This window comes from Pipra filicauda, unplaced genomic scaffold (assembly GCF_003945595.2).
Source record: "Pipra filicauda isolate LSUMZ 115617 unplaced genomic scaffold, ASM394559v2 scaffold440_size556015_pilon, whole genome shotgun sequence".
NCBI lineage: Eukaryota > Metazoa > Chordata > Aves > Passeriformes > Pipridae > Pipra > Pipra filicauda.
The window spans coordinates 231797-244461 of NW_024104577.1; the positions used below are offsets into that span (position 1 = coordinate 231797).

Sequence of the window (12665 nt, forward strand, 5' to 3'; positions counted from 1 at the left end):
ACTGCACTGCCCTAGGACAGAGGCACTGTCTCAATATTAGCAGGTGTCACGTCGATTTGTGTTATGCCAGAAAGCAAGAAGACGCAAAGTGAAAAGCAGCACCATACAAAGACATACTTTGCAGGACGGAAGAGGAAAGCTCCATTTAAAAACAAATAAAAAAACAAAACAGAAAAAACCACAAGCAACAAACAGGAAAAAATCCAAACCAAAACAAAAAATGCCCTGAATAGACAACTGGGAGTCAATGGGCAGAAGGAAGTAAAATTGCTTATCTGATCTGTCTCATGACCGACATGACTAAAGACCTTTTCTTTTGCGTCACTGAGCCAAATGGCACAGTCTCTGCAATTCCAAAAACACTGTTCTTTGACTTAAAAGGATGATAACATTAATTTGCCTTTGCAGAAAAAATATTAATTCATCGTGTTTTAAAGAACATTCCCCCCGATTCTAGAAGGTTTTTCAATATGAGGCAATGATGAGTCTCTAGGAAACAGTGCCAAAAATCCTGGTTGGATTAGATAAAGTCATATTGAATGCTGAGTCTTCTCACTAGGCTTCACTGCATATCAGTTCCTGAAAAGGCCATTTGGGTGCAATCTTGTAAAGTGCCTGTGGAATGGGCAGCTCCTGGAGGGAAGGACAGCATTTTGAAATTAGCAACTAAATCTGAATTTATCTGTAAGGATTTAAGAACTTTATTTCATCTAGATTAGAGTCCTGTTCTTTGGTGTCAGAAGGTATTTGTGACTGTTAAAAGCAAGCATGTAAAATAAGGGCCTGGATTACCCACAGCTTTATCCTGGTAGGCAGAGGATAGGCAGACATATGCCTTCTTCTTTCTCACAGATGCTGCAATATTTCTGGATTAGGAGGAGGGGATATATTGGACCCTAACAGTGAAAGAATTGGCTTGAGGCACTCTGACACAATGGGGAGTTTATCTTTCACAATGGAGAGCAATTTTCTCTCTGACACTAAAAAGTATATGTTTATGTTCAACTGGGATTATACGTAATAATTCTGACAACAAAACGCTGTTTCATGTTGTAATTGTTACCTACTATTAATCCTTCTCACTCTGGAAAGCAATACAAACATTTTACAAAAGGATATGTCTTATTGTGTGCAATTTTTATACATGTTTTTATAAGATGAAATGCATTTAAATAATAAGAAAGTTTTAGTAATTAATTTTTTATTTTTCCAAAGTAAACAAAGAATTGACTGAAAGGGTGGGAGCTAAAAATAAACCAGTCATTGAGAAAGTCTGTGATAATACTGAAACTGAGAACAAACTTTTGTTATAAAAGTTCATTTCAGAACAACATTATTTGCAATATGAAACTGTTTAAACTTTATCATCTATTAAATAAAATACAAAATATGTTTTAAAGTAGGTTTACGATATTTTTAAAAGTAAATAAATTTATTTAATTTGCTTTTAAAACTACATCAGAAAACATAACTAAAACTCTGTGCTTCTATACCTATTACAGAAATTATATTTCATTTCTAAAAAACGTGCAATAAAGATTTTGAGGAAGAATCAAAACTGTAAACACGTAGACAAGAGATACTGGATTCTTAATTCCTTGAAGTTGTATACATGAATCCTTGTTTGATTTCTTAAGTGGCTACTTAAATTTAAAAAACGTAGTGAAGAGGTAACAGAACAATTACAATTTTAAGATTACCTGCTCAATGTCACATATGCATCTACTGAAACTTAAAACTACATACAGTTTAGAAGACTGTATTGTATAGAACTTTGAGGTAATTTGGAAATGAAAAGTTACTATTATTATTATCAACTCCTAATAATTCAACAAAAATAATGTTGTACAATACTGTACCTATCTTGTTCTCTATACTACTATTTTTAGGTATGGACCCTTATTTCTCATATTAATAAAGAAGTCATTGATTAGCTTACTTTTTTTTGTATGGGATTAAACAGCTGCAATGATGAGACTAATCTTTACACAAACTTTTTTTCCGCCCCAAGAAAAAGGGAAAAAAAATCAAATATTCATAATTTACACTTTATTAGCGTAATTTTGATAAAAATACTTTTCCCAAGTTAAAGACATTGCAATTCAACAGCAATTACAAGAAGGTGGCTGCAAACACTTGTTTATATATTAAGCAGACATTTAATATTTCATAATATATAAAAGTGACACAGTTTAAGACCCATGTTCTTGATCAGCTTTGCTTAAATTTTTCATTTTGTTATTTCATAGTCAAATAGACACAGAGTCTAAAGTTGCAGCTACGTTTCCTTTACATCATCTCCCAGAGAAGGAACACTGTTGATCTCTGCTCTTTCACAAGACTTTTTCTTCCTGGTAGTCCACACTTAAATATATCACTAATCCTGGACAATAGTCTCTGTTTCCCGAATGTAATGAAAAAATTATGACCTACCCATTCAACTTACTAACTGTCATGTTCTACCACCTTTTGTTGTAACTTCAGCTGTACTTATTCTGATGTTAATGAAACAAGAGATCACAGAGGATTTTTAGTCAGCAAACCTCTGAAGATGCTAAATACTTCATTAGTTAATCCCTAACAGATAGACAGAGGATAAGTAGCTTCACACTGGTGTGAAACGTACCCTCTATTCATATGCCAAAATAAGTAAAGTATATATGCTTACTATTGATCAAACAAAGAAAACAAGAAGCCACCTTTTTTATTTTCTGCTTTGATCTGAACAGAGCAGGTTTTAAACAAACAAATAAACATAAAAAGATTTGTTCATGTTGGGTTTTGTTTCTTGTTGTTTTGGTTTGTTGTTGTTTTTTTTTTAATTTTGCTTTGCTATTAATGCGATTTTGAAGTTTATCATGAAAGAAATACAAATTAAGGGTCTTTTATGAGCTTTTTCTGTTTTTTTTCCCCCCAGTTATGATAGGAGTTAGCAATCTCCTTCAGAATCCACAGATTCAAATGATAAAGGCCAGGGATTAAGCACAGCCGATTAACAGTCTGTGTCCTCTTCAATCTAGCATTTCCACTGTAGATAAACCCATATTCAGACTGAAGTTATAATAAACAGACTGTCCTCAATATCATTTCCCTAGATGACCTCCTCAAAACTGACATTCAAGTATTCTTGTGGAAAATTACAGTTTATAGTAACTGAAAAAGCAGACGAGACAATATATATCCACACAAATGATTCTGAAGATCAAGCCAAATGTTTAGAAAGAAATTGGATAAAATGATAATTTCACTATAAATTTTTTTTTTGCTTCAGTTCTTAGTAATTTCTTATTACTACATGTTTGACATACAAAATGAAAGAAGTTTCCTAGATTTTATTTTGATTGCTTGTACTATGTATCTTCAAAATAACTGCATTGTTATTTATACAAATCTCAGTTGATTACAGTGGTTGCAATTCTTTCCCTTGCAAAGGCAAAGGAAAACAAACATTGAAATTCTACAGGTACCTTAGATGGTCTGAAATACAAGGGTTACTCTAAGGAAAGTGTCATCGAAAAACATTTATCCAGTGAAAAACAGCAAAAGAATAAAAATCTATATGGGAACAATTACAGAAATATTCTGTTAGGTATGTGTATTGACTTCTATCATAAAGAATATTTTCACCAAAAATGAAAAAATAAAAGCCCCTAAAAACAAACATATTTTTTGTTTTGTAAGAACACTTCAACACAGAAAATTCTGACAGGATTCTGCTGATATTTGACATTTGAAATGCAGAATCCTATGGGTCAAAAGAAAGGAAATTATTAATACAGACACAGACTGTGTAACAGGGTTTTTTAATTTCTTTACCTAGAAGCTAGAACTATTTTAAGGAAGTCATTTAATTTCACTGTATTTTTTCAGAAAAACTATTTTATTATAAATAACTAAACTTATCACCTAGCTAAAGAGATTGAATTCTACTCTTTATTTCCATTAGTTTATAGTGGTAGGATTCCAGTGAAGCAATTCTGAAATCAGATGAAGGCATGTGTGCATTTCTTCTTCACTTCTTTATTGAAAGTACATGACCAAAATCTGGTTCTCTTTGACCAAACCACACAAGTGATAAGAATCAGGTCATGCTATATAGTGACAAAAAAACCCAACCAAAAAAAAAACAAAACAATCAAAAAAACCCCAAACCTTAGCTGCATTTTGATTAGTTATTCACCAGAACTGACTTGAAACAAGCACTGCATACGACCATAGTTAATTCATTAGAGTTGTTTATCTGTTCTTTTCACCAAAGTTAAAAAAAAAAAAAAAGGGGGCACATAATATGATTCAGATTAAGTTCCACAATCAGAAAATTAATTAGGTTTGGATGATTCCAGCCACCTTTTCTTCTAGACACAAAACAGTTTCAAACCTCTTTTAAATCAATCTGTATTTGAGAAAGAATTAAAAATGTGAATATAATTCAAAGTCACTCACTTTGAGATCTTGTTTCAAAAACTAATTTCATGGTCTGTCTCCATAACAACATAACTTATTTTTGCCAACTAAGACTCATATAATTAAGCATAACGTGTTTAATCAGATTGTATGGACTACAATTTAAGGGTATTTATGTTTAGTATGATTTGGAGACATGCTAACTTAGGAGATGTGATTTGTAGGTCAGTTCCCCTTAAGCATCTTTATGGGCAGATGACTGCATATTTACCTCACCAAAAAAGTCACACTGAGTTATATTTAACTAGTGACATAATATACAGCATACAATTAAAACATTGTGCACTCACTCCATTTATGAATTTCTAAATTTCTTGTTCTGCAATGGAACCTGTTAAAAACGCTTGTCAAGAGCAGTCTTGCTTTCAGCTTATCACTGACATCAAACCTTGTCTCTCATTATTCAGCTACATACTCTTTTATGCATGGGTTTATAGTTTGAAGAGGATATTAAAAAAAAATAGAAGCAAGAGTGTTACAGGTTGGTAGTCATTCAGACCATGAAATTTTATTTTCCATCTGAAATCAAACATTCTTTTCCTAGACATTCATATATATTTTTCCCTGTCTAGTCTCCTGTGTTCCTTAACTAATTAATGAAACTTCTAGTTATTAGATGAAGGGAATGTACACATTTATTAAAACTGGACTCTAAAATAAGACTGAGTTAGCAGAGCTGATATTCCTTCAGTGAGAACAAATAAAATCTTAACCTAGAATGCTTTCTTAGGGCAAGCTTACCCTGGTGACTAATTAAAAACTGAAGGATAAAATCCAGAATATAAACAAATTTGGAAAAGAATTATCTGTGTCATTATCCAAGGAGTGAGAAGGAATGCAATGGGACTGGAAGAGGGAAAGAACTGGGTCAAAAAGATCTCCTCCTTCATCGATGCGCACATGCGCACAACACACACACGAACACACACACATGTTCACATAGAGCCCCCATAAACACAGCTTTTCTTTCACTTTTCATTTAAGCAGCTTGGTAGTATTTACTTTTGCAAAGCTCCGAGTGTTCCCAAACCTTACCCCTTTATTTTTAGCTTTCAAGTTTTTGCTTCAGCTGATGAGAACAGGAAAAGAAGGCGGTATGTTTATTGCTGGCACACAGCTTGGAAATTCTGAGTAAAGAAGCCAATCAAGGCAGAAGGATTATAATAATCAAAATACAAAATTTGCATATTTAGAGTATGGTTACTGAGAAATAACAATGCTTTGGTTATGTAAATTAAACACTCAGCTAAAGTGAAGGGATTTGCATATCTGGGAGAAATCTGTCATGTTATGCGTCGGTAACTACATTCTAAGTAGCTGAAAGAACTGGCTTTTAGTAGAATATTAAATATAACTGCCAGGAGTATTTTTTATTTCCTTGTGATATAGAATAGGCTTAACTCATTTGGGGTCTGATGAAAACAGGTCTTCTTGCCTGTAGGAAGCAATACTATTCAGAACAACCAAAGATACATTCATCATGCCATAAAGCTACAATTCTGAAGATTGAGATCATGTAAATGTTCAAAGAGTTCTGTGTTACCAATTGTGTTCATCCTTTTTGTCTACTGAAAGCGGATTAAAGCAGCCCTCTAGAGAAAGGATTGCATAAAACAGACAAAAGTTTAAGGCTACCTGTTCAGCTCTGCATAATAAATCATGTTTACTTCATTTTAAATTTAGTGAATGAAAAAAAAATAAGTTGGAGTGAAACTTTTCATAGATAAAAAATTCTAAAAAAAAGCCCTGCTGACTGAATTACTATAACAACTTTCTATTATCCATTAAAATCAAGCAGACTTAATAGTAGGTCTGGAGGTTTTATAATAAAAAAAAGGAAAAAAAAATTAGGGAAATTCTCCTTAAAAAATTAGTACATAACACTATATTTATACCACTCATGCACAGAAAAATAAATATGTTACTTCACGTTAGCGTTTATTTCCCCTTTCCTCTCTTGTGAATGATACTCAGCTGTATTTTAAATATAAACTTAAGGCTGGCTTACACACCCTGGCCCCTGCCCGCAAATGAAACTGTGGATTGGTGTTACACTGAAACGAGAGAGATTCTTGCAAGCATAATCAACCTGCAAAGTATTACTTTTAATGCATGTTCGGAACATTATCCATTTCTACAGATAAAACATGGAGGAAACTCAGCAAGATGCTTTAAAGACCTATGTATAGAACTCGTAAGCGTGCTGCAGTGTGGTCCTCAGGGTACTTACCATCCTCTGTGGGTACATAGATATTCAAATACAGACAGTCTTCATTTTGATCTTGAACATATGTCACCACAGTATCCAGATTGGCTGTAAACCAGACTGGCAGCATATCGTTGAGCAGTGACCTCTCATCCAGGTACTGAGGGCAGACAGCAGCAAACTGTGTGGCGTTGCGGACACCTGTCCAAGACGACGGTGGCTCTGGGGGCTGAAATCGCCTTTCTCCAGTTGGAGGAGAGGCATAAGGAACACCCAGGTACTGCTCCACTGGACCAAGGATCTCATTAGGCAAAGGTGTTCTTAAACCACGTATTTTGCCATAATTCGTAGTAACAACTGGGTATTGTGCTTGGCCATCAATGAGAGTAAATCTTATAGCCAGTGCAGTTATCCACAGGAGGAAGTTAGAATTCAACATGACACACATTGGGGTGAAGATCAAAGGCAGCCATAGGAGTCCCATTGGTTTCGACATTATTTAAATCAACATCAGCAGGGCTCTTTTTTTTCCACAGCCAGCAGAAAATTAATCAGTCAAGGAAAATGCAAACTAATAAAAAAAGTCGTCAAAAGGAGATGAAGCAAGGGAAAATGTAACCTTGTTCAGGCAACAAAAAAACAAAAGCTGATGTGTGTAGGTGCCTCAGCTGACTGGCTGTAAACAAATCCCAACATCAGAAGAAACAAGGGAGTGTTTGCCCCTAATGCCCATCCCAGACTCTAGCGTTGACTTAATCCTGGCAACGCATAGCACTTCCCAGCAAGTAGCGTGGCGAAAGATCTGTAGTTATTCCACTTGCCCAGTGAAATTGCTCCTTCTGGTGAAGTCCAGCCCACTCAGTCAGCCTGTGGCCAAAAGAAAATAAGCAATTTAAATCAAGAGAGAAATTTATGAAGGCATAAATCTAAAATAAAAGTTAAAAAAAATATATTCACACACTACTTCCACGTCAAGGCCCACGAAAGTTTTATGAATTTTAGACATCATAGTTATGCGTTTCCAAAGACAGGTAAGGTAAGAGAGCTGAAACAGAAGACATAAGCTCGTGAGAGGTTATACCACAAATCAAACATTTGTGCTTTTATATATGCTTCCAAACCAAACCACAGGCCAAACATTGTTGCTTTCAGGAAGGGTATCACATTTAAGTGTTAGCTTAAGGGTATTTTCTGCCCTAAATAAATGGAATCTCCTTTTTGAGCATATTTGCCCTCCCACAGGAACCATTCATTGGTTTTTTCTCCTGTATTGGATAATCTCTCTTTGTTATGATATGACTTCTATAGAGTGTTTTTCACATGACTTCTTTTCTGTATGACATCCTAATTTACGTTCAACTAATTCAGAAATTCCAATTAATGGAATAGCATTACATTGGTTCAAATCAATTATGTGAACAGTTAGTCAAAATCAGATACAAATTTATTTGGTTTTGTATTTGTTTTCTTTGTTCTATGTCTGACAAACAGAACAATGAAAAATGAAAAGAAAAAAAGTGTGATACAATCTCTTGAAAGTCAGATTTTGACCTACATAGTGTTACAATTACATAACATTAGCTTCTTGTATTCTCCCACTTTTATTTTTAGACAGAAGGCAATTCCTACAATAATTCTGTTAATTTTTAATGAAATACAAGTCACTTACATGTATATGCTAACCACTACAAGTAGTACAAATAAACACACATCAACATTCTTATACCTGCCCAAAGAAAGGAGGAAGTTCCTTTTCACCCACTATTCAACTGAAACCATAGACAACAACTGCACAGGTAAAAAAATCCGTATTATGGGAAACCAATACTGATGCCTTATATTTGGTAGGATGAACACACCTTTATACATCAAACTCATATAACTGAACTACCAGGTCCTGTTTTCAGTCAGGACTCTGACAAGGGAAGTATTTTGAAAGATATTTCATTCTCTCAAAACTCCTCGAATTCTTCAATGACTTCATTTTAGCACTCTTACCATAAAATTTTTGAACACCTGAACACCAGAAACCAGAAAAATATCACACACGTATTATTTGTGGTGGACCAAAATTTCTACTGACATTTTCACTAGGACTTGCAATTTGAGTGCCATTTCTGAAGAAGTCATTACCAGATCTAAGCGTTGTGTCCCCGAGGACACCACCAGGGCCATCAGTCCCTGTCTGAGCTATGCTGCGGGAAGCCTTGTGCCCATCCCCATGCCCAGCCTGGATCTTGCCCTCACTGGGTCCCCAGGTCGACCCTGGACCTGACTCCTCACCTTGACTAGCCTTAGGACATTGGGTCATGGCAGGGTCCTGTCCCTGTTCTCAACCCACCCTCAATGTGGTGCTTTAAGAGTTTAGAGTATTGCCTTGCTAGCACTGCAGTGCCCACAGCTGCTGGGTCATCATCCTCCCTCAGGGGGCAGCCCTGCTTCAGCTGCTCCCTGACACTCAGGGCGGTCAGCCAGCTATGGGTCACCTGAAATTCCTCGTCAAGAACCACCTTCCCTTCTGATTTCTGCTAGTGTCGTTAACAATTGAAGTCAGCAGCAGGTGATTGATTTGAACTATCTGCTCCCTCTTGCTGTTTCCCTTTCTGACTTTGGCATACTTTCTGACCATGCAGCACAAATCAGATTTTCCAACTGAGGATTTAACCTGTGCCCAGGGAGAAGCAACAGGTCTTACTTCCTTGATGCCCACACTGCTGAAGTTTGTAATGACATTTTAAGAAGTGTGGAATAAAGTGCTAAGAAAATTGACAAGGTGGAAGGAAAGACAGCAATTCAGATGATAAAAGATGGACAGAGAAAAAAAATTGTCTGGAGAAACAGCAAATGAAAAAAGAAGAAACAAAACAAGAAAAGAAAATGAGAATAACAAATAAAAAACAATGAACACATTACCAGCATGGAGAGAACAAAAAATGACAACATGAAGGAAAGTCGAAATCCTCAGTTGATGTAGTAGAGATAATATACAACAGTCAAAAATATGACTTACTAAATAGTATGTATCTGCACTAATTACAGCAGGGCTTTGGATATCTGGTTATATGCCATCATTTTGAATAGGGTGAAAGAACAGGAAAAGGGAAACATTTATTATTGACCTGGAACTGAATTTGTTATTCCTTTATCTAGGAAGTAAGAACAACAAAAGTTAGTTCTGTGAGCATTAAATCCACTCATGTGGTGTATTGTATTTTCCCCCTGTACCTTAACAGAAGCATACATACATAAAGTGTGCATTTTTGATTCTTGCACACATAGATATTAGATTTTAAGGATCTTGAATCCATATGGAAATAAATCACTGGCTAACACGCAGAAAATAATCAGCTCAGATCCACTGTCTGAACTGTAACAGACCTACAGCCTTTGCCAACCAGTGCAAAGACATAAATAGCACATAATGACATTATGTGCATTAACACAGCCCAGATAAATATTATAAACAAGCAATTTTAAGATGATAAGTCAGAATAAACTCACTTTTGTAAAATGTTTTGGTTATTAAAAGTTATTGAGTTTCGCCAGTTAAATGATGATCATTTTTAATAATTTCTTAGTAAAGAGGTCTCACAGAAAAAGTTTACATAAGTAATAAATTATGTATGACCACTGTATACAATAAGTCTTTAAACAGAAGTCTCACAAACAAAATTGTTTTGCAAAGACAGTATTACACAGAATCACACAAGGTCGAAAGAGACCTTCAAGATCACCTGGTCCAACCAACAGCCTAGCATCACCATAATCACCCCTAAACCATATCCCCATAGCCACCTCTTGAACACTTCCAAAGACAGTGACTCCAACACCTCCCTGGGCAATGCCTAACCTTATTCCAATGCCTAACCACTCTTCTAGTGTTTGTTTGTTTGTTTGTTTTTAATTTAGTCTGAACCTCTCCTGGTGCAACTTAAGGCCATGTTCTCTCATCCTTTCACCTGGGACATGACAGCAGAGACTGACTCCCACCTCAAAACAACCTCCTTTCTGTTAGTTATACAGAGCAATAAGGTCTCCCCTCAGCCTCCTCTTCTCCAGATTAAACAACCCCAGCTCCATCAGCTGCTCCCCACAGGACATGTTTTCTAGACTCTTCACCAGCTTCATTGCCTTGCTGTGGACACAGTCCAGCATCTCAGTGTCCTTTTTGAAGTCAGGAGCCCAAAACTGAACACAGGATTCAAGGTGCAGCCTCACCAGTGCCAAGTACAGAGAGAGACAATCACTTTGCTTGTCTTGCTGACCCCACTATTTCTGATATAGCCAGGATGCCACTGTCCTTGGTCACCTGGGCACACTGCTGGCTCATGTCCAGCTGGCTGTCAACCAGCACCCCCAAGTCCCTTTCTGCTCAGCAGCTCTCAAGCCACCCTTCCCCAAGGCTGTTGTTGTGATCCAGGTGCAGGACCCAACACTTGGCCTTATCAATCCTCATACAACTGTCCTCAGCCAATCCAGCCTCTCCAGATCCCTCTCAGAGCCTTCCTACCCTCCAGGAGTGTAACACTCCCACTCAACCTAGGATCATCTGAAAACTTACTGAGGATGCACTCATTTCCCTTGTCCAAATCATAGATAAAGACACTAAACAGGAGTGGCCCCAATACCGAGCCCTAAGAGACACCACCAGTGACTGGCTGTGAACTGCATTTAGTTCCATTCACCACTACTCGCTGGGACCAGTCATCCAGTCTTTTTTTAACCCAGCAAAGACTGCACCCATCCAAGCCATGAACAGCCACTTACCCCAGGAGAATGCTGTGGGAAAGAGTGTTAGACAGTTTACTGAAGTCTATATAGACAAGATACACAGCCTTTCCCTCATCCACTAAGTGGGTTACTTTGTGATAGAAGGAGAACAGGTTGGTCAAGCAGGATCTGCCTTTCTAAACCCATGTTGGGTGGGCCTGATTTCCCAGTTGTTCTGCATGTGGCATGTGATGGCAGTCAGGATGATCTGCTCCATAACTTTCCTGAGAACCAAGGTCAGGCTGACCAGTCTGTATTTCCATGGGTCATCCTTTGGACCCTTCCAGTAAATGGGCATTAAATTTGCTAATTTCCAGTCAACTGGGCCTTCTCAGGTTAACCAGGACTGCTGGTAAATGATTGAAAGGGGCTTGGTAAGCTCTTTCACTAGCTTCCTCAGGTGCATCCCATCTAAGCCCATAGACTTGTGGGTGTCTAACTGGCTATAGAAGGTCACTAACCATTTGCTCCTGGATTATGGGGGTTTCACTCAGGTGTCCTAACTTTCAGCTCTGGAAGCTGTATATCCTGAGGACAACTGGTTTTGTTATCAAAGACTGAGGCAAAGAAGGAAGACTGGTGCAAGTGAAGCAAAAATATCCCATTTAGGATGGGATTTCTGCCCAGTTAGGCAGAAAGTATCCCACTTTTCAGTTTATGAACATTACTAGAAACAATACCATTTTTATAAGGTTAGTTTCACACACAAAATGCATACACATTCATACACAAAAACATACAGAATAATTTTCTGTAAGAATATCAAAAGGTAAGGAAGAAGGCATGCTACCTATTCATTTGTGAATTATGACATTAAAAAGGTTGGAAGATGTAAACAAAGAGTCACAGGTTGCAAATAAATATTAACCTTAAATAGAAAATTTTAGAAAGTTTTTTAGATATTATATCAAAACCAGTATTCATCTACATGTATACAATCAGCTATTGAATATACTTTTATATATTGAATCTACAGGAAGAAATGTACTTTTAATGTCTTTATTATCACTTTTTCTCTTTTTTTACTGCTTTAAATGTTAGAAAAATATATATAAACTTGTTTGCAAAAATTCCTAGTTGGAAGTATCACTCACTCAAACAACCAAAAAAAATCAATCCAAATCAAAAGATTCAGTTTAAAATTGCAACTTCTGACAGCACAACACAGAGAAGAGTCAAAGAAGATCTGAAATCACATACATTCATACATGATTTCTTTATTGTC

General features: G+C 36.4%; 1 protein-coding gene across 2 annotated transcripts in view; it reads right to left on the bottom strand.

The window, feature by feature from the left end:
* The window catches only part of LOC113984666 (neuroligin-4, X-linked), a 181039-nt gene that overhangs the window by 118175 nt on the left and 50199 nt on the right, over positions 1-12665 (bottom strand). For both annotated transcript variants that reach the window (XM_027714858.2, XM_027714859.2), the window contains exon 3: positions 6695-7537. In XM_027714858.2, coding sequence (XP_027570659.1) covers positions 6695-7166 — 472 coding nt within the window. In that variant the 5' untranslated portion in view covers positions 7167-7537. The remainder of the gene's footprint in view (positions 1-6694; positions 7538-12665) is intronic.